This window comes from Leopardus geoffroyi, chromosome C1 (genome assembly GCF_018350155.1).
Source record: "Leopardus geoffroyi isolate Oge1 chromosome C1, O.geoffroyi_Oge1_pat1.0, whole genome shotgun sequence".
In the NCBI taxonomy this organism is placed as follows: domain Eukaryota; kingdom Metazoa; phylum Chordata; class Mammalia; order Carnivora; family Felidae; genus Leopardus; species Leopardus geoffroyi.
Window position 1 is genome coordinate 195,215,143 of NC_059328.1, and position 26,439 is coordinate 195,241,581.

General features: G+C 37.4%; 1 protein-coding gene across 13 annotated transcripts in view; it reads left to right on the top strand.

The window, feature by feature from the left end:
• UNC80 (unc-80 homolog, NALCN channel complex subunit) overlaps positions 1-26,439 on the top strand; it is a 230,098-nt gene that overhangs the window by 54,763 nt on the left and 148,896 nt on the right. For 7 of the 13 annotated variants that reach the window (XM_045481069.1, XM_045481063.1, XM_045481064.1 and 4 more), the window contains exons 14-22: positions 1,256-1,402; positions 5,282-5,429; positions 7,503-7,651; positions 9,808-9,974; positions 10,727-10,825; positions 14,059-14,273; positions 15,662-15,768; positions 17,610-17,706; positions 24,092-24,264. In XM_045481069.1, the coding sequence (XP_045337025.1) occupies positions 1,256-1,402; positions 5,282-5,429; positions 7,503-7,651; positions 9,808-9,974; positions 10,727-10,825; positions 14,059-14,273; positions 15,662-15,768; positions 17,610-17,706; positions 24,092-24,264 (1,302 nt within the window). The remainder of the gene's footprint in view (positions 1-1,255; positions 1,403-5,281; positions 5,430-7,502; positions 7,652-9,807; positions 9,975-10,726; positions 10,826-14,058; positions 14,274-15,661; positions 15,769-17,609; positions 17,707-24,091; positions 24,265-26,439) is intronic. The other 6 variants (XM_045481065.1, XM_045481070.1, XM_045481071.1 and 3 more) reach the window with 3 other exon arrangements.

Consider the following 26,439-nt stretch of genomic DNA (forward strand, 5'->3'; position numbering starts at 1 on the left):
AAGCAAGGACGGCTCTCCAAAGTAATCTCCAGATGGAGTAAGGGAGCCCACCTTTATACACCCCCATCCACCCACCCACCTTCATTATGCCTTTGACCAGCCATTAGAAGCAGGCTGCTACCAGGAAGAGCTTAAGTGAGGCAACTCTCTTTAGCTAAGAGCAATGTCTGGAGAAGAGCTCAGTGGAGAGCTGTCATCCATTAACAGGCTCAGAGAATAAATATTCATTCCTGCAGAGGGCATCTCAGTACCACATCCACTACCTGAGCCTGTAGATTGAAAAAGAAGACCAACTGCATAACTTTAGGGAAGGAGAGTCTACCCTACCCGAATTATGGAATATGATGTCCAGATAACTCCACCTCTTTCACATCCTACCCACATTTGAGTACTTTCAACGTGTGACCCCAGCGTTTACATACCAGTCTGATCCACAATCAGAAAAGCCCTTCATAATTTACAGAGCAATGCTTATCCATTATCCATTATTTCCTTTGTTCTGCACAGTAAATTGATGAAATAGAAAGGACAACTATTAGAAACCTTAGGGCTCTTTGGAAATAATCCACAGAAGTCCATTTTTTCTAGAAGCTATGTGCTCCACTAACAACAGGAATTAAATGGGCAAAAGAGAGGATGATGACAATTATTATTCACCTCAGGAGGGCTTCCTATTTACCTTTGAAGGAAGAAACAAGCTGAATGTTGACAAATTTTGTATTCTCACTTTGCTTAGGCATGAGTATTACAATATAGTAAACATATTATTTTAGAAAATCCCTTAAAAATGCCAGAAGTTGCCATGTGATCTCAAAGCTCCAGACTTTGATCAGTTCCAGAAATTTAACAAGAATCCTTGCCTGGTGGTACTATCAGAAGCCTGCTGAAGAGGGTAGCTTCTGGGAAAATCTTTTTGTCTTTATCACTGATAGCCCCTTTGTCTCTCTCTAGGTGGTTCTGATAGTCTGCCAAGGATACAGAAAGCATGTTTCCTAATCAAGAGGTCTACATTCATATCCTTTAGCACTAGAGGGTGATCAAAATGCACAGACATTTTCCTTTCTCTTAAATCATATTCTGAATTTTACAAAGATTAACTTGCTTGGTGAGCTCTTGAAAATTCTGTCTTTCAAGTTGCACATGCTCACCATAAAACATATAAAATTTGGTTTAATCACAAAATGGAATCTCAGTACCAAAAGGGCTTAGTGAGTAGGTAAACAGATGTCTTTTTTTTCTTGTTTGTGGGTGCTAGGATGAAAGTACACCTGTAAGCAACCATAGGCTTGCTCTGACCATGCTCATCAAAATAGTGAAGTCTTTGGGATGTGCCTATGGTTGCGGAGAAGGACATCGAGGGCTCTCTGGAGATCGTCTGAGACACCAGGTATTCCGGGAGAATGTAAGAGAATTAAAGTAGATTCCATTTCCTCTCCCTCTTCCCTCTCTCCAATTTAGGAATGAGTCCTTTGACAATGAGGGTCAGTGTTCCCTGAAAAATATTATATTTCATGGGGGTGATTAATGCTGATTTGGATTGGGAAGATTCCCACAACATATCTCAAGACCTCTAAAACCCAGGCCTGGTAAAGCTTAATTGGGAAAACACTTCTGCCTTCTGCCTAGGGCAGGCCAACTCCCAGTTGGTGAAAGGGTGTATCACTGGAAAGTATGAATTAGAGTCTGAAAGACCTGTGCAAAGATAAATACATTTAGCAAGTTTCTGATGGTCTGTGACAAATGACTTTTTAATCATCTGCCTGGGTACTATAGAAACATATTTTATATTAAAGAAAGGGGTCAAAGTTTAGGATTTAGTTTGTTATTCCTATATAGATAGGGAAAATGGCCCTTATTGGGACAAAACAGGACTATAAAAGTAGCCAGTCATGTTCTGGCTGCTTTGTTTCAGAATGAACCTTGACTCCTAAGTATTTAAGATCATGTCCCTTTGAACTGTGTGAAACTTGAAACTCTGCGCTTGGGCTTGCAAAGCATAATGCTGTCATGGAACATGGTCTTATTCCAGCTCATTTTCATTTGCCTCAGCTGATTGTGACTTTTCCCTTGACTCTTGAGCAATAACCCACCTCCATAGCAAGTCCAAGATGGGACATTTGCCTCATACATATGTTTGAATTGAAACCATAAGAAAATACCATAAGAAAATAAGACTTTTATGTAAATTTGAGTCCAGGAAACCCTTTGGCATATTTTGGCAGAGTTTTAAGATCATGTCAAAATCTAATGCCAGCCCATTTTTTCTTGGTATTAGTTTTTGTCATGAAATGTTCACACAGTATTAGCATGCTGGGTATCTTTCTTAATATGTCATCCACCTATCTATCCATTCATCCATCCTTGTCTGTTTCTTTTATGTTCTATTACATTGTTTTATATTAACTTATTATATTATATTCACAGTAATTAACTTCTAAATTATGAAACCTGGCAACTTTGACCAAGATCTAGATTTTGAGGTCCAAAATTTAAAAATCAAAATAATAATTAGTAGGGCAATAGAAAGCTGACATTGCCCCCATCTTTGCACATGCATAAGTGATTTTTAATGTGTGGTTTTTAGTTCTATCACAGTATGAATAAGTGCCTTCAAGGCTAAAACATTAACACTCCTCATACAGAAGACCAGTTCCATGAAACAAAACACTAAAAAATAGTAAGTGTCATGCTTGACTTGGAGGTATTAAACTGGCTCTGATGCCACAACCTGTCTTTCTAGACTCGAAGAAAATAGGAATAGTTGGATCAGAAGCCGCTTGAGAGACCATTGTTGCTGCTCAGTCTACCATGCTTCCCTCACCGAGACTCCTGAACATTTCCTGTCAGGATGTCTAGATAGTTTTTTACCTGCCTTCTCAGCTTTGCTGACTTACATGGCAAATCTTCCATTATCTTGTAGCCCAGCTTAATACTCATTATAGGGATTATATTTGCCTAATTTTGCTCAGCAAACACATTGTCCAAGATATACAAATCTGAGAAATTATCCCTGGGAAAGTCTAATTAATTCAAGAAGCTAGGTCTTTACAAATTTCTAAGGCATTGAATTTTCAGAGGTTGCTTAACTTTTAAGATGTTAAGAATATTTCTTACTTCTACCAGATCAGGGCCTCTATACTTAAAAAAAAATTTTTTTTAATATTTATTTATTTCTGAGAGAGAGAGAGACAGAGACAGAGCATGAGCAGGGGAGGGGCAGAGAGAGAGGGAGACACAAAATCCAAAGCAGTCTCCAGGCTCTGAGCTGTCAGACACAGGACTGACACGGGACTTGAACTCATGAACCGTGAGATCATGACCTGAGCGAAAGTCAGACGCTCAACTGACTGAGCCACCCAGGTGCCCAAGGGCCTCTATACTTCTTAGAAAGAAAGAGAGAAAGAGAGAAAAAAAGAGAGAAAGAAAGAGAAAAAAAGAAAGAAAGAGAAAATTACTATAATGATATTCATCAAAATGCCTAATAATTCCAGCATGTGTCTTTTAGATTAACCATTCATTGGTTGTCCCAAAATATTGAAAGGGAATTCACTCTGACAGTTTTATATCTCTTGGAGAAGAGATCCTTGAATATTCATTCAAAATCAAAATACTTAAGGTTTTGATTCCTGATTCTTGCTTAAACTTCTCATTGAACTCATTTAGACATTCTAATGGCCTCTAAACAGTACATCTGAAACTATGCTGTCATTGGAGTATTTTGTAGAGAAGACAGGATAATTTGTGCTTCGGGGCTTTCCAACCCAGGATTTTAAAGTGCTTCATATGTGTTGCAATCAAGATCTTCACATATTTTTTATGGGGTAAAAATTAAATACTACTTCATAAGGGAAATATTTTATGTAAATGCTTTGAAAACATAATTTTTCAGCAAGCAGCATTTATTTTATAAGAAGAAAAAATGAATTTGCCTGAGAACCAGCAAACAGCAATATCTCTGGAATAAAAACACCTAATTTCTCAATATTCTAGGACCTAATAAAGGCAAAATGAAAACAATTACCAGTCCACCTGACTTTGCAATATAGCCAGAGAGATTACCACAAGGTCATACCAAGTTTATTGCTAATTCAGCCTTTTATACTCTTTCTTTCCCTCTCAAATTTTTCCAGAAGCTTTCTCTGGGCCTTGATTTGTTAAAATAGTGATGTAACTTAAATTTTCTTCTGGGAATCCATTAAGGGCCCATCTTATGTGTTTAAATTCTTAGGGACTGCTTTCTCTAATCTTACTTCCATGATTGTGCCTGGTTGTCCAAAGTTCTCCGTCCTCAGTTAAGGTGGTTAACTTGGACAAAGTCCTTGACTTCTGTGAGCCTCAATTTCCTCCACTGTAATATGGGGATACTCATCAAATCACAGAGGTGTGAAAGTCAAATGTTATACAGTTACAAGCAAGAAACATGTTTTAAACAGCAAAGCACCACCCAAATGTGATTTTTCTCTCCATGATAGGACAAGGCTGGGAGGCTTCTAATGACCCTCGATACTATCAGTGCATTCTGTCTGTGGCCTTCTGCAGCCAATGGCTGTGACGCTACTTGCTCTAATGGAGAGATTATTCCCGTTCTCTTTGTCACATGGCAGAATCATTTACTGTATTGTCTGAAATATAGTTGTGAGTAGCAGGGTCTAGCCAGTGGTCACTTGGTTGTCATGTCTATAAAGCCAATTTCTGTTTAAATATCAAACTTTCACATTGAAATACAGACACATAAACAAACTAGATGCGCCTTTATCTTATGCCTCCTTCATGCTTGAAGGGTCCTCCCTTCCTGGCCATATATGAGAACACTGGATACCCACTTCATATATCCCTCTCACCCACTCCATTAAATCTACTTGAGTCCAAAATAGCTGAACATGGGAGTGGCACCCTTCCTCCCACTGCACAAAGCTTTGAGGTTTTCTAAACCTGGATAACCAATTCTATAACCTGCCTAATTTTTATACTTGGAGCATTTTTCATTGAGATCTTAAAATCGTGATCTTGGCAAAAAGACTGAATTCCTCTGGCACCAGCATTAGACGTTAGCCTTGGGTTTTACTTGGAGCAGCCCTTCTAAAAGTAAAGTCCCTCATACTGCTCAGCTTAGTCTCTGCCCCTTCCTTGCTCAGACAAGGGGGGCTTGCAGGGTTGGCCAGTACCAGCCAGCAGGGATGGACAGAAGCCTTTGCCTTCCGCAGGCTTCTGTCTCAGACTAACGGTATCCCCAGCTTAAGCTGGTACCTGTGACTTCTTCACTTTTCTTCCTTCATTACAGGCCCAGAACTGCCTCACTAAGCTATACAAGCTAGATAAGATGCAATTCCGACAAACCATGAGGGACTATGTGAACAAGGACTCTCTCAATAATGTAGTGGACTTCTTGCATGCTTTGCTAGGATTTTGTATGGAGCCAGTCACTGACAGTAAGTAAAGCTGTGCCATGTTCCAGGAGAGATCACTATGAGATGAAGCAGGTAGTGTTTCTGAGGTACTCTGAATATGTGGGGATAGACTATAGAGGAAAAGCTGTGTGTGTGTGTGTGTGTGTGTGTGTGTGTGTGTGTGTGTGTGTGTGTGGAGAGAGAGAGAGAGAGAGAGAGAGAGAGAGAGAGAGAGAGTAATAGAGTATAAGCAAGAGAAGCTTCACATTATCTTTGGTGACACATTTTGGGGGGTTTCTAAGGAGAACTTAACTCAGCAAAGGGCATTTTGTAAAGCTGTGGCGTCCCCACCATTAGCCCCTCAATCCATACACTATCACTCATGGCACTCCTCTCTTTCTCATACAATTTTCTGTTGTATGACCACTGAGGCAAAATCAGGGAACAAGGGAGTATATTCATTAGTTCAACAAATACGAAATGACTACCTAATATGTGCCAGGCAGAGTGCTTGAAAATTTTTTTTCACAAGATAAAACAGGAAAGAAAAGATATATAGAAACACAGTAGTAACATAATTTTGATATACTCATATACACATATATACTAAAATATTTTAAATAGGGAAATAGATATATAGATAATCCCACATGCCATTTTAGAACTTGGTGTTTTGAGAAAACTCCACTGTAGAAACCTGTGGTATAGGGGGACCAGTGAACATCAATTGCACTCATAATAGACCTAACACCTTCAATACCACTTGAGTGTAAACACAGTAATGAAGTGAAAGTGATGTATGAAGACTGAGGTGAGTAAAATACACATTTTAATTAGAGCCTGGGAAGAAATAACTTCTTCATGTGGATGTTTATGGTTTATAAAATACATGTGTGATAGTTGATTAATTTATAATGAAGGTCTATTTGATGAATTTGGAAGCAGTTTCCCTATCTTTATTGTTTGGCGATCACATTTAAAACAATATTGTTCCTCTATAGAGCCCCTAAAACAATGTACATTATCAGAGTTGTTTTAAGCTGAGCACATTACAAATTTTAGAAAATAATTAAATGAGAAGAGAGATTCCTGGGTACAAACTATTTTCTCTTTTTTAAGCCATTTGAGATAGAAACTACAAGCAGAGACTAAGAGATTTCTTTCTATAATGTAAAGTCTAGGGCTAATTCCCGGCCAGTTGGCACAGACAGTGAGAGGTTATAATAAAGTGACAAATCCCCCGTGAGACTCTTGAGAGACAGAAGTAGCTCCCAGTGAATCAGCCAGCCAAACACACAGGTCCCTATCTGATCAGTGTCAGGGCTACATAAATCCTGACCGTACAGTCCACAGATGGTTCACAGTCATTAAGAATCTTCTGGCAAGTCTCCAGAATAGCTAATGTGTCCCCTAAGAAATGTTTCCTGGATATGTTAAAAAGTGGCATAAAGTGCCATGGGAGGGTGATGGCCTCAGTTCACTGGCATTTCACATTTCAGTGAGTTATAAGGAAGTGGCTCTAAGAGAGGTGGTAGGTTTTCCCTCTTGGTATGGCAAGTCTGTGGAGGCAAGAAGCTGCTAGAAGTTCTATGCAGCTCGTGGCAGGACTCAGTGTCCTTTTTATTGCCAGTGCTAGTATGAATCCCCCTCAGGGCCCTTTCCCACCTTTTCCTCCCCCTGGCCAGCTCATGGGGTTGGCCCCACCTCACTCCACTTCTGAAAGACTGAACAATTTCCACTGGGAAGCCAGCATTCCTCACCACCAAAAAGGCTGAATGAAATAAATTCTCTCTTCAATGAGGGATTCTTATTTTTTAAGTGATCACCTATTTAAAAACTAGGTCTAAACATCTTTCTTAGGGTCAACAGTTGATTCTCCCTTTTTGCTAAGACTTATCAATATAAACATTCCACAACACGATGGACTATATCATGGTAAAGACTCTGAGGAAGACTGTGAGTTGTTTATCTCCAAGTCTCCAAGGTGTATCTTTAGTCCGTTTCTGAATTTTGTGTAGCCCTTCACTAGTTCCTGGGTGCCAAATACTTCGTTACTTCTTTACCCTGTGTAGCTTCATGAAAACATTGCCTTGAATTAGTGCCTTTGCATTCCAGACAAGGCTGGGTTTGGAAATAACTTCACCACGGTGGACAACAAATCCACAGCCCAAAACGTGGAAGGCATCATCGTCAGCGCCATGTTTAAATCCCTTATCACCCGTTGTGCTTCAACTACACATGAATTGCACAGCCCTGAGAATCTGGTGAGAAGTTCACCTCTTCTTCCCACAGGAGTTCTTGGTCTCTGCTCTAAGAAATGTTCTCAGTCATGGCCATGGGATAGACAAGTTAAAGTCTAAAAGTCTTCACCTTAAAGTTAAAAATCTCTGTTTTCCCAAAGTGACCAGTAGCTCATGGTGGAGCCTCGATGACACATTTCTCCTCGTTGTTATTCATTATTCTACTTGAAAATTGACGTATCTTCCTCTTCTACCTCATCAGTTCTGTGGTGATTGCTGAGATAGTTGCAAGGTACTTTGAACCCGTAAAAAGAAAGAGGGGCTGGAGCACAGCTTATTAACTCATGAAATATTAAATAATACTACACCAAGCATTTTCTTGAAACCACACTTACTTTAATAATGAAATATGCTGCTGGAACTAGTTTTGTTTTCTTTTATTGAATTTTTTAGGTACTCCTCATAAATGACTGTGTTAATTAAACCACTGAAGCCGCAAGTAGTATGGAGAGAGAAGCAGGTTATAACAAGTTAGTGCTTAATTGTGGTTTGGGGTATGAGAAGTAGATTAAGGCTGATGAATCTGACATGACTAGATGAATTCATTTCTCTCTGGGGAGTAAAGGAACATTTCTCTATCTTACCAATCTGTTACATATTGTGACTTCTATGGAGAAATCAGCCCATTTATACATATTGACACTATCTGCTAATCTACCTAAATCAAGGAAATCATTTTAAGCTATTGAAACTATTCACATCACTTTGGGTAAACAAACTAAAATCCCAAACCTAAGGCAATTTAATTTTGCTGACTGTCAAAGCCACCTCAGCAAAGTTTTTGGAGCTTGAGAAAAACATGGGCCCCATCCATGCATTTAATTTGGTCATGGCAAGAAGTAATTTGACAAGTTGATTATAATACGTGTGAGTACTTGTTATACATTTTAGTTTGCAAAATCACGTATAGAAGAAATAACTGTATTTCTTAACTTTCTTTAAATCATCTTAGTTTTGACTTTGAACTCTCATTTCAGAATGGCTGAAAGTTGAGCCCCAGTCATTCTTGGGTTTCCTTACCTCATAGAGTGGTGCAAAGATCCCAAGTCTTTGATAGGACCTAGGACCTCGGGAGCTCCATGGGTCTCAATCATCAATTCATACCTGTTATTTCACATACTGCTCTCTGTTGCATGCTTAGGGCTGGGCATTCTAGTTAATTTAGAGCCCTGGTTTTGGGGGTCTTGTCCCTTTTATGGAAGAGCTACCAAAGTATACAGTGAAGGCACAGGGTCTTTCTGATCCTAGAACCAAAAAAACACCCTTTCCATCTTTTCCCCAGTTACTGCTCCTTCTGATGTTTTAAGGGTCATGGGCATGATTGTCCCATTGGGCCTTAGGTTTTTAAACCAAAGCTATCAAGTAAGTGTTTAAGTGGTCTTGTTTAGGCTTCTGTGTTCTGCTTTGCCATGAACCTTTCCTAAGGCAAAGAATACAGTAACTACCTTCTTGAAGAGAAAGGAGGAAATGCTGAGTGAAAAGCTTAATATCTCAAGAAAAAGGTCCTGTATATATTTTTCAATATGGATTCATCAATGTACTGGTTTTAATAGCCCTACATCACCTGTAGTTCATAGTCAGGTTCATGTACAAATGAACTTCAACATACACATTTTTTAAATATGTCAAGCAAAATAAATTGTCCTTGAATATCAGGCTCTGTTAGAAGTGTCTAGATGACTTAGCATACTTTATCACAGTGATGTAGAAAAATTAGAGAAGCTGAATAAGGACTGAAATCTCTAGTCTAAACGAATTTCTGATTGCCTTTTTGTTGCAGGCATCTCTTCAGAAGTCCCAATTAAGAGAGAAAATTAAAGCTTGGGAATCCAGTGGTTTAAAGTATAAATTGATGTCTTTCTAATGATACAACCAACTTTCTGAATATGAAGCATGGTAACCATCCTTTATCGTACTAAGGATGACAGGCAAAGTTCTTGATAATGTTGCTGTAGGAACAATGGAGAGATAGTGTACCATCGGTTTCATTGTTGTAAATTGTCTTCCTTTTATGATTCCAATGCTGACCTCAGTCTAAGGAATTAGCTTCTCCCACTCTTCCTGTGAAAACCACTTAATCACACGACTTTCCCCAAACCTTCCTTCTTGCATCCAAACAGGGGCTGTATTGTGATATCCGTCAGCTGGTCCAATTTATCAAAGAGGCTCATGGGAATGTCTTCAGGAGAGTGGCCCTCAGCGCTTTGCTTGACAGTGCTGAGAAGTTGGCACCAGGGAAAAAGCTGGAGGAGAATGAATCCGAATCTAAGACTGCAGGCAGTAAAAGGTTGGAAGCTTGAGCTATATATAAACATTAGTGTTTGCCTTCTGTCGCTGGAATGTAATCTTCTGTTGTACTGTCCATGTGGTTCATAGCGTGGTGTATAACTAGTGCAGGCATGGTGGAACTATCTTGAATAAATGGCATCACTGGTGATAGTCCAGCTGCAGCTTTGAAAAGGGAGGTGTTTACTGTCAAATAAACCCTACCTCTATATAAATCAAAGCTCAGTTGATTTCAGGCTTGCATACTCTTGATCTTTAATTCACAGCTCTCACTAATATGGTGAAATGCTATCTGTGTGTTAGTCTTTTCCAAGGAAAATTTACATTTTTGTCCGGAGAGGAAAAGCAATTATTGATACCGTATCCTTCTGTTCAGTAAGTAATATTTTAAACATGGCAGAATAGGAATTGCTGAGCAGCCCTCTGTTGTTTTTCCTTCTAGTATGTATGTTTATTGTATGCCTATTCTATAAAATACGCCACTTACCAAGATTAAAAGAAACTCCTAAATATACAATCTTGTTTGTAGTTAATGACTCTGTTCACGATGATGGTGGTATACTTAGGCAATAAGGCTCTAGGTCATGAATGAAATGGTAGGATATAAGTTTCATACAATATAGTCTCATGATGACAGGGTTTGAAAGCAATACACATTGCCTATAAGGGAGTGTTCTGCTTTGTGAAGTATATGAGGTATTGAGGAGTGGTGTCCTGCTCTGTTGTGATTGGTGGAATGCACCATTTGCATAGGTCAGAGGCGGGGAGCATTGTGGAGAAAGGCCAGGTGTCCTCTGCCCCTGAGGAATGTCGCAGCTTCATGTCTGGTCGCCCCTCACAGACTCCAGAGCAGTAAGTAGCATTGATTTTTGTCTCCAGTGCAGTTGGCTGAGCACTTCCTGCTGCAAGAAATCATCTTCTTTGAACTTTGCCTTGCTTCTGACCTTTACTTCTCATTCCCAAAGCCACTAATCGCTACAGACCCAAATCACAAATAACCAGCCTCAGGCCTACAGGAAGCTTCCTTAACTGCATTTCCCTTTCCCGGTCTCTACCCCACTTCTGCTTTTCTTGCACACTCCTGCAGATAAATCATGAAAAATACTGTGCCTGTCAGGTGGGGTGGGGATGTCATCTACTTTCTTGCTTAAAATCACTTATAACTTTTTTAATGTTTATTTATATATTTTTGAGAGAGAGAGAGAGAGAGAGAGAGAGAGAGAGCGCATGTGAGAGCAGTGGAGGGGTAGAATGAGAGGGAGAAAGAATCCCAAGTAGGCTCTGTACTGTCAGCACAGAGCCCTACATAGGGCTTGAACCCACAAACCTTGATGTCATGCTTCAGCCGATATCAAGAGTCAGACATTTAACCAAATGCCCGCTTATAACTTTTTTCATTTAAATGTATTAATGACTGTCAATGTGCTCAATGAAGCCTTTCCAAAAATAAATAAGATAAACTTCTCTTGTGCCCAGATTTAGCTGAAACATAGACTGTACTCCATTTCACCTTGGTCTTCTCCCAAGATCCATTCCAAAGTTCTCTGAAATCAATCAGTTTATCTCCACTTTTTATAATGGCAAAGTCAAAAGCATCTTAAAATTAGTGCCCCACAGGAAATTACTGTGAGAATTACTGTAGACAGTAATACAGCCTAGTTCTATGCAAGACCCATTTGTATTTATTCTTCTTTTGAGAACTATTTACTCACAAATAGTACGATCAATATTTAAAACACAAACATCACTTAAGGTATGCCATTTTACTTCCACAAACTCTGGTTTACTGTGAAATTATTATCCTTCCAAAAATTCTACAGGGTATTCTAGATTTTATGGTATACCTTCTCTATAATCAAGGAAATCACCATCATCAAATAGAACCTTGGTAATTCACAACAAGCAAAGAAAACCTTCAAAGAACAAAAGCCTGCATAGCTCTTGCAGCCCTTCAAAATCTTAGACACTGCCCCTAAATGGCTGGAGGAAAGTAAAGAGAAGTAAGTAAGCTCCCTGAGTCTAGGGACCATATGAGTTTTTGCTTACCATTATAACTTCAATGCTTAGACAGGGCTTGGCCCCCCTAGTGAACACTTCATATCTATTTCATAAATAAATGAATGAATGACAGTCAATCAATGAAATGATAGAATTGTCAAATTATCATTAAGCTTTTGTTTTCTTTAACTTCTTTTCTTAAATGTGAGGTTTAAGGAAGTCTTTAAGGACATAGTAAAAATTCAAACATAAGCCCTAAGGGGAAAAATAATGTAAAAGGCAAAATTCTGTAGCTGAATAGCCATAAGACTAGTTAAAAGTCTTTACATACAGGGTATGAACAAAAACATCAATAAATAAAAGGAGAAAGAGGGGCACCTGGGTGACTCGCTTAAGCATTGATTTCTGCTCAGGTCATGATCTCATGGTTTGTGAGTTCGAGCCCCATGTCAGGCTCTCTGCTCTCAGCACAGAGCCTGCTTCAGATCCTCTCTCATTCTCTCTCTACACCTCCCCCACTCATGCTCCTCTCTCTCTCTCTCTCTCTCTCTCTCTCTCTGACTCTCTCTCTCTCAAAAATAAATAAACATTAAAAAAAAAAGAAAGGGCTTTTTTCCCTCAAAGTAGCACTAGCAACTATTAAGCTAATATGTTCAATGAGAATGATCTAATAAGTAAATTGGGTTTTAAAAATAAAACCATCTATCTTCATAGGTGATTTTGTTTTCTAGATTGCAAAATATTCTCTTTCTTCAGTGTTCTGTAAACACTGCCTAATATCTCAGCATTTAGCATGGGTCTGTTCTTTCCTCTTGAATGAAGACACATGTTTTAATATCCTTCCACATAAAAATTTCCATTTGGAGGGATGACATAGAATGCTAAATATAGAGCTTTTCCCTATTCTGAGCGGGCCCAGGAAATGAGCATGCCGAATATCCTCTGTTTAGCACCGGAGCAAAGTAGGTGGGTAATCCCGGCTCCTCCTTTATCCTCTCTCTCTCTCTCTCTCTCTCTCTCTCTCTCTCACCCTTCCCTCCCCTTCCCACCCTTCTCTTCTCCTTCCTCCTTAAAAGTCACACTAACAGAGCATATCACTGCCAATACAATAGCCACCCTTGCTTTCTTTCTCCCCTCTTAATCTCTACCAATTTAATGAGTGAAAATAGGGATCTCATTTCAACTGACCCTCCCCTCCCACCCCAATTCCTAGTGAGATTAACCTCTGCATATTATTGGCCACTTGTTTTCTTCCTCTTGTGGAATGCCCTAGTCAAAAATCCCTTTGGAGGTGTCCCCATTTGGCTTACTGAGTCAGGCTAATTTTTTTTTTTTTACTTTTAAACCTCTCTTAGGGGCACCTGGGTGGCTCAGACAGTTAGCTTCCAACTGCGGCTCAGGTCACGATCTCATAATGGGTTCCAGCCCTGCGCCTGGAGCCTGCTTCAAGTTCTGTGTCTCCCTCTCTCTCAGCCCCTCCCCCACTCGCACTCTGTGCCTCTCTCTCAAAAATAAAATAAAACGCTGAAAAAAAAAATAAACCTTACTTAAGTTTCCTTGACTTAAGAAAACCTAATAATCGCATGATGAAAATAATTTAGTAAACAGATGTGGGATGATGTACCCCCTGGCTGTGGTTGCACCTCACTTATTCATTTATTTAAATATCTTTGGTTTGTTTAGTGCCAAGAATTTTGCTATACTGGCGTGAGGGTGGTGAATGAGATACAGTACTGTACAAGACTCTGGGAACTTCAAGACAAAGTAAAATATTTAGACATCATAAGTGCTTCTATTATGACTCACACCCGCAGAGGAACACCTGCAATAATATTTGGTCTTTTTATTAAGGTTGAAAAAATGATTACCTCTATTTGACAGCTGAGACATGACTGTTTTCAAGAAGTGCTCAGAGTCAACTGTGGTCTCACTTTTTCCACTCCCACTCTGACTCATCCTAAATCCCAGCCCACCAAAGATCATCCTGCATGATTTGCCTAAATGTCATTGGCAGGAAGTTGAAAGAAATTTAAGGGAATTTCACATGTGTTGTCAGATGTTTAACTCTATCCTCGGCTTGCTTTCAGCGATGAACAAATGCAAGGGGGCAACCTGGGGCGGAAAGATTTCTGGCGCAAGATGTTCAAATCCCAGAGTGCAGCTAGTGACACCAGCAGCCAATCTGAGCAGGATACTTCAGAATGCACCACTGCCCATTCCGGGACCACCTCTGACCGTCGCGCCCGCTCACGGTCCCGCAGAATTTCCCTCCGGAAGAAGCTTAAACTCCCCATAGGTAAAAGTATGTCTGTATTTATTTATGGATTCTCTTACTCCCTGCCATGTCCTCAAATCAACTCATAATCAAAAAAAGCAATACATGGTAGGGTAGAGAAAGGGAAAGGCTTCAAGTCACAAGGTTGAGGCTGGCTCATTTATTCATTCGTTCATTCATTTTTTTTTTTCGGCAGGTATTTCTCAGACCCCTACTATGTGCATTTATGATGTGCAAACACTATGCTAAGCATCAAGGATTAAATGGTGAATAAAATTAACACAGTGCCCAACTTCGCTGAACTTAAAATCTATTGGGGTGACAGTCACTAAAGCAGATACAACTAAGCATAGTTGCGAACTGTGAATTTTATGAAGGAAATACACATTGTGCTATGAAAGCATGCAACGAGATCTGACCTAAATTGGGAGGAGGAGGCAGAGATCAGAGAAAGCTTCCTGGAGGAAGAGAGATTAAGATCTTCAGAGTACTGGGGGAAGGAAGAAGGAGAGCACTCTAAATGATAGCAATAGCATTTGTAAAATATTAGGAGGGAGGGAACTAGAAGAACTGAGATGAGAAGAGTGGCTGTATGACTATGACAGAGCAAGAGGGACTAGGGCATGCGGGCCCTATGGGTCAGGTTGGCTCTTCATCCTATAGCCCTACCAAGCCTAGGCGGGATGATGAACAAGGGAATACCACAAGCAGGCTAGCTTTTTCTAAAGGATCACTGCTTGGACAACATATTGGCAGGAGCCCAAGTGGTTAAGGGAGAGCAGATAGAAACCTACCTAGTAGTCCAGGTAGAGGTAATGGAAGCTTGGTCACATGGTGACCATGTACAGAGGAGTGGACAGATTTGAGAAACACTTAAGAGGTAAAATCAAGGGTGCCTGGGTGGCTCAGTCGGTTAAGCGTCCAACTTCGGTTTAGGTCATGATCTGGGAGTCAAGCCCTGCGTCAGGCCCTGTGCTGACAGCTTACAGCCTGGAGCCTGCTTTGGATTCTGTGTCTCCCTCTCTCTCTCTGCCCCTCCCCCACTCGTGCTCTCTCTCTCTCTCTCTCTCTCTCTCTCTCTTCTTTCAAAAATAAATAAACATTTTTTTTATAAAAAGAGGTAAAATCAGTAGGACTTAATAGAGGATGTGAAAGTTGTCAAAGGGAACTGGATGGAATATAATTTTATTCACCAAAGAGGCCCAAGTTCTTTTTGTCCTGGTCTTAGTCATGTAATTTTATGGTCCAACACTGAATATTCAAAGCATGTACAATTTTGAAAACAATTTGTCTTCACTTCAATTTATACCACGCCATGTAACTTTCATTGCTTGCTGACCACATGCTGACATTTCTTTTTATCGACTTGGGAGAACATGCTATAATGGTCTAACTTTTCAAAAATTATTAAATAGGAAACTGGCTGAAACGGTCCTCCCTCTCGGGCCTGGCAGATGGCGTGGAGGACCTTCTGGACATCAGCTCTGTGGACCGCCTGTCTTTCATCAGGCAAAGCTCCAAGGTAAACAGGACATCACTTATGTAAGAGAGTGTTGGAGTTGTTGATAGAAAAATGTCAGGACTGAGAAATGCTAAACACCTGGACTGGCCAAATAAGAAAGAGTCGAAGACACTGTCTTCAAGCTGAACCAAGTTTGGAAACTTAAATAAGCAATGAAAACTAAGATATCTAAGTAGTAGGCTATTATTGAAAGGAAGAAAAGAGTAACAAAAATTTACATAAAATTATAATGCAGATCTAAAGGTGTACATGGGTATTATTTCCTGGCTATTTTTTTGTTATTCAGTTTTAACTTTATTTTTTTAATTTTTATTATTAAATTCCAGTGTAATTAACAGACAGTGCTATATTACTTTCAAGTGTACAATATAGTGATTCAACAATTCTATACATTACTCAGCGCTCATCATGATAAGTGTACTCTTAATCCCCATCACCTATTTCACCCACCCCACCACCCACCACCCCTCTGGTAACCATCAGTTCTCTGTATTTAAGAGTCTGGTTTTTTGTTTGTCTCTTTTTTTCTTGTTCTTTGTTTTGATTTATAAATTCCACATATGAGTGAAGTCATTTGAAATTTGTCTTTCTCTGACTTATGTCACTTAGCATTACACCCTCTAGATCCATCTGTGTTGTTGCAAATGGATTTCTACTCTCTACTTTTATTCAACATAGTACTAGAAATCCTAGCCACAGCAATCAGACAAGAAAAGTCAATGAAAGGCATTCAAATTAGTATTTCTCAGATAGTTTTAACTTTTAACACACATGTGAAATTCCTGACATCTGAAGCTACCACCCAACTATCTGGTATTTTTCTAATGTTTCCTCTTATGCATTAAAACCCACATTGATCCTCTTTCTACTACTTTTGCAACCACCTGAACCATTCTTCCTATTGAAAAGGATAAAGAAATTCAGGATCATTTTTTCCCATTAAGTGCTTCTTCATAATACTATTAAGCATTGTAACAGCATACTATTTGGAAAAGGTAATGAATTATACTCAGTGAAATCCATTGCCTACAAGAGTCTTCCCTGTGCATGATCCACACTATAATTTTTAGTGTATGGTAAGAGTTACATTTCTTTATATATAAATCATTTCCTTATATTATTTCTGCTTTGAATCTCACTAAAGCCAGTTTTCTTCTATGTGTTTTAATAGTAACATTTTGAAATTATAAAAAGAACATATCGACATTATAAGACATTTAGAAAATATATTTTCTCCTTCACATTTTTTTTGGCTAAAATATTGGCCAAATATTGAGAGTATGTGAAGCCCATAGATTCCTTGCTTGCTGAAAATTTTAAATACTCTTGACCTAAGGGCAAGATCAAGAACACATTTTAACTCCTGAGGAGAAAACAAACAAACAGACATCTTATTTCACTTTAATTATAGGGTACTTTATGAATTAATTTATACTGTTTTATTTTCATAAAAATTTGAAATCTTCTATTTGGCTGTCTTCCAGTTTTGTCTCATTATCAATTGTGGTGTGGTTTTTAAAGGATGAATATACCTTGTTGTTCATAAATTTGAGCTTGGATTTTATCAGAATGAAGCTGTAAGGACACCTCACTTACTCACTGAATTAATTCATAGTGCCTGACTATTTACTTTCAATCTATGACCGGATCCTTCTTCTAATTACAATTATAAGTGATGTCTTCTGTGGTACACATACTTACTGACTAACCAGATGTGGAAGTCTGAAGAACTGAAGTAATCTTCATATTCTAAACAACTTATTTTTCAAGTCAAGAGTTAGTATAAACACAAAGAATTGACTTTGAGTTTAGCTATCTTACTACTCTCCTTTTTGTCTCAGGTCAAATTTACCAGTGCAGTGAAGCTTTCTGAAGGTGGGCCAGGGAGTGGAATGGAAAATGGAAGAGATGAAGAGGAGAATTTCTTCAAACGTCTTGGTAAATGTCATGCAGCCTAAGAATGACATCCAATTTTCATCACACAGAACAAAAATTTGTTTAGATAAAATGGTCCATTTTCTATTTCCATTGATTTCTTTCTTTCTTTCTTATATGTGTGTTGTACTACTATAGCTTCTCACTTTCTTATCAATTTTGTTCAACAGACATTTATGGAAGACATTAGGTTTACAAAGAACCTCTCCTTCTGCTATCTGTCCTTTGTTAAAATCTAAGAGCTTTAAAGAACCTTCAGATATCCATCCACCTATCTACTTAGAAACTCTGCACATTATATCCCTGACAAGTGGCTAGCCACCCTCGGAACACCTCCACTGAGGGGGAGTCTGTTACTTTACAAAGCAACTTGTTCCAGAACTAGACAGTTTTAATTGTTAGAAAGTCTTTCCTTACATTCTGAAAACATTCCCATCCATAAATTTGATTCATTAGTTCCAGTTATGATATCTGTGGCCAAACACACAAATATACACATGTAATGCTAACTTAGCCTATTATCTATTTCACATTCTCTCTTTTGATCTCACTTCTGCTGGTCAAACATTTTTGAGTCCTTTTTTTTTACATAGAAGTGTCTCTAGATCCATCACCATCCTGATTCCATTTTACTGTGCATTCTAATTAAATGATACACTTTACAAGATATGGAGCTTCAGATGGAATGCAATACATCATATTTGACTTTAATCGGTGTAATAAATAGTGCAACTATTAAGCTCCAGGAACATAGCAAGTGTATGAGCACAATTTAAGGTTGCATTATCAACTTTTATATCACATAGTTGGCTTATACTGAATTTTGGATTAACTTTTGATAGCCCTCTTCCACATGAATGAATATCATGCTATATTTTGATATAGCCATTATTAATTCTTCACCTCAAAATAAATAAAATTTGTTGTTTCATTAATTTGGTAGGTGGTTAAGTCATATGCTCAGAACAGAAATTAAGAGACAGAACCAAAACTAAGTTGAATTTGAAATCTTTTCTTCTTTACAATTGTGCTATAAAGATTCATCTGCAGAGACATACACATTTCCCTGTTTCCATCCAAATTGTTGCTATTATTACTGACTGGGACAAATGTAAAGATATAACCTCTACAACACTTCTAATTAACTTTTATTAATTAACAATTTGTGGGTACAGTTTTTTAGCCAACCATATACTTAATTTACTAGAATTAGTAAACATTTTCCCATTTCTTGATAAAAATATCATCGGATTTTTAAAAAATCTCACATCTTTATAACTCTATCTAAAGGAAATCTGCAGCTTAGTTCAATACAATGTATTCTTCATGAAGTTACAATGATTTCTATGATTACTTCTGTTTTAAAAAAAATGTTCCTGTTTAATTATCTCTGACAGAATTTGGCTAGGGCATACATCAAAGTTATTAGTCTATGGTTTCAAGAATCTTCCTAACTACCAGAACTTTTGTCATTTTCAGTTCCCATAGATTCTTTTTCACTCCTCATGATATCTCAGAGTTTTACATATTCTTTTATATATTGTTTATATTTCATTCACAAATAGAAAAGGATGATAGAAAAATTATAGAGAAATATAATATGGAATATTCATAAATTCTGACTTTGGGATCAATTTGTGTCAGCAGTACCTTAAATAAGACTATCTGTTTCTGTGTATACAGAAGACAAAAACCATAAAATCTAAAATTGATATCTGGAATTTTATGTGCTTTTGACTGGCAAGAGAAGATAGCTTACACATCACCATTATTCCTTGCCCACGTTCTCTGGCTAATTAAAGATTATAGGGGTGCCTGGGTGGCTCAGTTGGTTAAGCAATCATTTCTTAATTTTGGGTCAGGTCATGATCTCACAGTGCATGGGTTCAAGCCCCGCACAAGGCTCTGAGCTGGCAGTACACAGCCTGCTTGGAAGTCTGTCTCTGCCCCTCCCTCACTCCTGTGTGCGTGCTTGCTCTCTCTCTTTCTCTTTCTCTCTCTCTCAAAAATAAATAAATAAACTTTAAAAAATTTAAAAAGAGATTATAAAAGGTATTCTGTGGGATAATTCCTTCTGGATCTCTTGCAGAAGCCAGGTATCCCCAGCTCTTCTAAAAAATTAAAAAAAAACATTATCTATTAATCTTACTACATTGCAGTTTGCAACAACTAACTGCCCTTGGCCAGGTGAACATCTCTCTCTCTCTCTGAATCTGCTTTTGCCTGTCTTCCTTCCTTCCTTCCTTCCTTCCTTCCTTCCTTCCTTCCTTCCTTTCCAATCCATATGCATAAATGATTCCTATGCACCCATTATAGATGTATTGTCCTTTTCTTTCTCAATTATTTTGATTTAATTATATTGTCTCTGGTTCTTTAAAGTTATTAAAGAAAACAAACATCAAGCATTCTTACCTTCAATTTAAATGTAGTACTCAAAATTCACTGAGTTAAGATCAAATGCAATAGTTAATAGGATTTCTTTAAAATGTAAAAACATTATCCAATAAATTAAAAATATATCTGAACATTTAACAACACTGAAATTGCATTTATAATAAGCTTTTTCTTCTATGTTTTCATATTCACTAAGAATATTTCATTTTATGGGGCGCCTGGGTGGCGCAGTCGGTTAAGCGTCCGACTTCAGCCAGGTCACGATCTCGCGGTCCATGAGTTCGAGCCCCGCGTCGGGCTCTGGGCTGATGGCTCAGAGCCTGGAGCCTGTTTCCGATTCTGTGTCTCCCTCTCTCTCTGCCCCTCCCCCGTTCATGCTCTGTCTCTCTCTGTCCCAAAAATAAATAAACGTTGAAAAAAAAAAATTTAAAAAAAAATTAAAAAAAAAAAAGAATATTTCATTTTAGAAATCATGTTGTCTTTATTTGAGGGAAGATATATTTTTTTTTAATTTTTTTTTCAACGTTTTTTTATTTTTTGGGGGGACAGAGAGAGACAGAGCATGAACGGGGGAGGGGCAGAGAGAGAGGGAGACACAGAATCGGAAACAGGCTCCAGGCTCTGAGTCATCATCCCAGAGCCCGACGTGGGGCTCGAACTCCCGGACCGCGAGATCGTGACCTGGCTGAAGTCGGACGCTTAACTGACTGCGCCACCCAGGCGCCCCTGGAAGATATTTTATTAAAGCAACGTTTTTTTTCAACTGATTAATAAAATTTACTGAAAATCTTCTATGTGCTCAGCTCTGCCATAAATTCCATGGAAGTGCTGCTTAAAGAAATACTATATTTGAAGTATCCCTTTTTAAGTTTAACACATTATAAAAACTGTATTCTATATAAATTTATAACTTATACCTCAGTAAATTTAATGTAAAAGATAGTAAATAAATGCAACTAGAATGTACTGAGACAAAAAAAATCATTATGTCCAAGGAAGCCAAGAGGCATTCTTACATCCTAGTAAGTTTATACAAAAGATTGACAGGAGATGTATTCTATAGCCAAATTACTTTTAACGTTTCTTTTAGTATTACAATATGGAATGCCAACTGGGAACAATTTTACAATCAGTTTGTAACATGTACAATGTTGATTTATTTCTTACTATAAGTTTTCCTGACATAATCTCTACCTTCAGCAATATAGAAAACTCTAACCTCCTTCAACATGAACAGTTGTGTATTTTGAGGATGCTCTATGGCATAATGATAAGAGCATAGGCTTGTGGTCATTAGGTCTGGATTTGAATCCTGACTTGATAACTTTCTCTTGCATGAACTTAGACTGGGCTACTTAACCTATCCCTTCTTTGTGTATCTCTCTGTCTATGTTCTTACTGCTCTCTCGTCTCTCATTCTCTTTCTTTCTCTTTTTTTTTAATCATCTTTAAAGATTTATCTTAAAGGACTATTACAAAAAATAAAATAAATTATAAAATATTTCATACACTATTTGGCATGCACTAAATGCTAAACTATGGTAGCAAATATATGGTTATCCATTAATGCTATATAGATACAATGGAAATTTTCCATTATAAATAGCTTTTTCTTACAAGCGTGATTCTTATGTCCTGAGCTCATAGGATTCTACTGATCTTCATACCTGAATAAATATCCATCATTCTGTGAAGCAAAGAATATATGTTCTTCCTGACAAAGATTGTTTTGATCACTTCTCTCTTCATTATTTTACTTAGACTCTTTAACCATATTTTTTCTGAAGTTCTTTTGATCAAAATGGTACTTCCTTTGGTAATATTAAAGAGCTTTCTTTTAGAATTCATTATCTTGTCAAATAAATATTGAGAAAAATGATGAAAAGCTTATTATTGTTAAGCCTCCTTTAATAAGATGATGGCAACTGTCCTTAATAAATCGGTTAAATAAGAATAAGTTTACTGATCATACATCCTGTCTTATATATTCGTTCTATTACAAATTTGAGGCAGTTATCACCTAATGTATTGTAAATCTTATTTATAGTAACAAATCATAAAACAACTGGATTCATTAAAAATATATTATTTTATAAAAGTTAAAGGCACTGCTAAGGTTATTCTTTTAACAGATGAGATTTCTGCTGATATGTGCAACTTAAAAGACTGTATATCAATGACTAATAACGTGACATACAGACAGGAGAAATAACAGGAAGTTACTGGTTCTGGTAGTTTTGATAATGCCCAGTGAATAAATAGAGTAGCATTTTGAAAGGCAGCTCTCCAGGAAGTGTTTGTTCCTTATCTGTAGCTTTTAGCTCTACCTCCTTTGTGTCATTTGAGATTCTGTCTTCCAAATTGTTTGCACCATCAGATTCTTTGTGTGCTATTTCATTTTGCAATTGATAAAAAATATGTCACACTAATTGGAAAAAAAAAAGTGCTGAAGATGTTGAATATGGAATTTTGAATATGGAACATTTGCACCTGAAAAGGAAGTATGTCCATAAGGACTGAAATGTGGGAAATTTTGATAATGATCTTTTAATTATATCATGAGGCATTTTTTTGTGCTTATGAAAATTTTCAAACATAGACAAAAAGTAAAAAGGATGGTCTAACGGATCCCAAATATTCATCACTCATGATCAAACAAAAATTTGATCAAATTTTTCCATATCTGTTTCATCTATCTTTCATGCTTTTTAAAGGTGTTTTTTTCAATAAATCCCAGACATACATACATGTGCCTTTGTGCTGAGGCAGCATGTAGGAAAAGTAGGGCAGTAGGTAGAAGGGATCAGGGTATTCTTAACAGAAGAGGTGGGAAAGTCATTTCTGGAGATCAGATCTGTGACTTCTCAATGACAACCTGGAGTTGGTAACCACAAATGAGTGGTGTGAACAGAAATTAAGGGAAGCTCTAAATCAGTGATTCTCATCCTTGGGGTTTATTCTCAGGTATCACAGGTACATTTCAGAATCCTGAGAAGGGGCTTGGACTGGGTTTTAAAAACAATATTCAGCATAATACCCTTATAAAAGGAAATTTTTTAGATACATATTAGAAACTGTAGTAAAGTCAGGAGATATTTAGGTTTTTCAAATGTGCCTATGGATAAAACTAATGAAAAACAATACTTTGTATCACTTTTTTCTTAATGTATGATCCTTAGACTTTCTGTGGTCAATAAATCATGTGGAGTGTTTGTTAAAATATGCATATCCCCCCAGACATGGCATCAAAATCTCTAGTGATGAGACCTGATATTCTGTATTGAATAAGCTCTAAACTGATTTCTATTCATAGGCAGCTTAATTATGGAAAAATAAGTGTGGGGAGGGATCGGTGGTTCCCAAATCTCTGGTCACAGTGCTGGGTCAGGCTGGCTGCCTCATTATGTTCCGAGAGGCTTACAAAGCACAAATTCCTACACTCCACTTCTAAAAATTCTGATTCTGAAAGTCTGGTTGAGATTCAGGATCTTACTAGGTAATTTTGATATACAGCCAGGTTTAGAAATCCTGGAATTAAATGAGCAACATCTAAGATTCTTTACAACTCCAAAAGTCAGTGATTCTTTGTATTATTACCGAGATATCAAGATTCTGTCCTTGATAATAGATTTAAAATTGCACAGTACTTGCATCGTCCATAAAATAGAAGTTAGTTGTCAATTACAAGAAGAATCATTTTAAATATACTAAGGTCTCTTGCTAGTATTAGAGAAGAGACCTGGTAGCAAAATGATCAGATCCTATATTCATGTAAACCTCAGCACATGCATATGCTATGTGTCACCAGATTCCCAAAAGCCATGGTACATCTAAATCAGGCATTAGGATGGAAAGGAAGGAGGTGGAGTCAGGGAGAAAGTTTTCAGGCCAACTCTACAGAAAACATAGTGTTATAACTTTGAAGCTCTTTTTCAATCTATGACCCATTATACTCTCTCTCCTTCATTCCTCCACCATGGGAAAACCCCTACAGGTTGCCACAGTTTTGATGACCATCTGTCTTCCAACCAAGATGGTGGAAAAAGCAAAAACGTGGTGAATCTTGGAGCAATCCGACAAGGCATGAAGCGCTTTCAATTTCTGTTAAACTGCTGTGAGCCAGGGACAATTCCTGATGCATCCATCCTGGCAGCTGCTTTGGATCTTGTAAGTTGTTAGAAGAATTTGCCCACTCTATCTCCCATTACAATTAGTAATGCTAATGGAGGAAAACCTGAGTCCCTAATCTTAACCCTATCTGTGGAGTTATTTTTTTTTAATTAAGGCTTTATTATAGTTTTCAGAGGACAGGTCTTTCAAAACCTCCTTGCTTAAGCTTACTTATAGGTATTTTATTATTTTGCATACAATTATAAATGGGATTGTTTTCTTAGTTACCCTTTCTGCTACTTCATTATTAGTGCATAGAAGTGCAACAGATTTCCATATATTAAATTTGTATCCTGTGACTTTACTGAATTTATTTATCAGTTCTAGTAGATTTTTGGTGGAGTCTTCAGGGTTTTCTATATATAACATTATGTCATCTGCAAATAGTAAAAAGTTTACTTCTTTCTCCAATGTGGATGCTTTCTATTTCTTTTTCTTGTCTGATTGCTATGGCTAGGACTTTCAATACTATGTTGAATGAAAATGACAGTGGACATTCTCGTCTTGTTCCTAATCTTAGAGGAAAAGCTCAGTTTTTCACCATTGAGTATGATGTCAGCTGTGGGTGTTTTGTGTATGGCCTTTATGATGTTGAGGAATGTTCCCACTAAACCAACTTTGTTGAGAGTTATTTTCAAGAATGAATGTTGTACTTTGTCAAATGCTTTTTCTACATTTATTGAGATGATCGTATAGTTTTTGTGGGTTTATTTTTTTGTTTGCTTTTCTCAGCACTAATGGCAAAAGGAGGAAGAAAGGTGGTGAGATGAAAAAAGAAAAGGACAAATTTTAATAAATATGCACTGGGAAGTAGACTGTATAGCATTATGATTAAAAGGATATGAGGGCTTTAGAATCTGACTACCTGGATCAAAATCACTCTAACATTTACCAGACAAACTTCTGTAAAATGAAAGAGTAATAATAACATACCTACCTCCTCAGGCTAGTGTGAGGATTAAATGAGGCATTAAATAGAAAGCCTTCATCACAGTGCCTGGTAAGATAACTGTTCAATAAAGTAGGTCATTATTATTATTTTGTTATTATTAGTTTTAGGTTTGTCATGTATTAGTACTTAAACATCTCTGAGTCTTTGTTTAATTGTCTATCAATTGGAAGAAAGATATGAAGGATCAATTTAAATTAATTGTGCAGAAGTGCTTTGAACTTCATGGTATTATATACACAGGTAAGGGTTTAAGGAATATAAAGTGAATCTTCTTTAGGAAGGGCTTCTGTCAGGTAAACTAGGCCCAGATATGAGTTTTGAACTCAGTCTCTCAACTTCCTTTATTTATCTCTGGTTTAATAAAGTCTTCATACACTGTGTAAATTCTGGGTACTCACTACCAGATAAGCATCAACAATAAAAGTCTTTTATTTTCTCTTTTAAAAAATACAAACTAAAATAGACTGTTTTTAAAACAAAAAGCTTTAAGCCTGCCTATAAATGATCTGTTTTCCAGATTTTGTAACACAGGAATAACTGATCATTGGCCACCCATATTTTACCTTTGAAAATAATCCAAATCTAATCATGTGATTTATGACATTTTTTTGGTGACATTTGCAGCTTTTGCTCTCAGGATAGTGACTAGCAAGAGAGGTGGTTTCATTTAAGCCTGAAACACAAATACCACTGTAATCACCCAAAATGATAACTTGTTGTATAAGATTTTTCAGCCAGTTCCCCATTCCCAGATATTGGTGATTGTGAATATTTATATATTCCAAAATGTTCAATATGTATTGATGTCTGCTTTGGTGACCATTAAATGTGAAGAATCATGAACCTCCAGGAGAGTTGAGGCTGGTGACAATTAATCAAAAACAAAGTGCCTGTCTAAAGCAAGAGTTTGACAAGGCAAGGAGCCAATCCCTTGTTTTTTAAGTGGGAGAATGGTAACTAGCCTGCCACCCCTTTGAGTTGTGCAATGATGTTTTTTAATCACTATTGACCTATTCCAAAAGGAGCAGATTAAAATAAACAAATGTAACAAATTCATAAGAAAAGGACAAACAATGGAGCATTCACATAAGGAGTAAGTATATGAACAGCCAGTTCATCAAAAATATTAACACCCAATTAAGTATGTTCCATCTTATTTGCACTTAAGAAATGCTCATTAACGTGTCCATAAATTCCTATATTCTAACTATCAAATGATT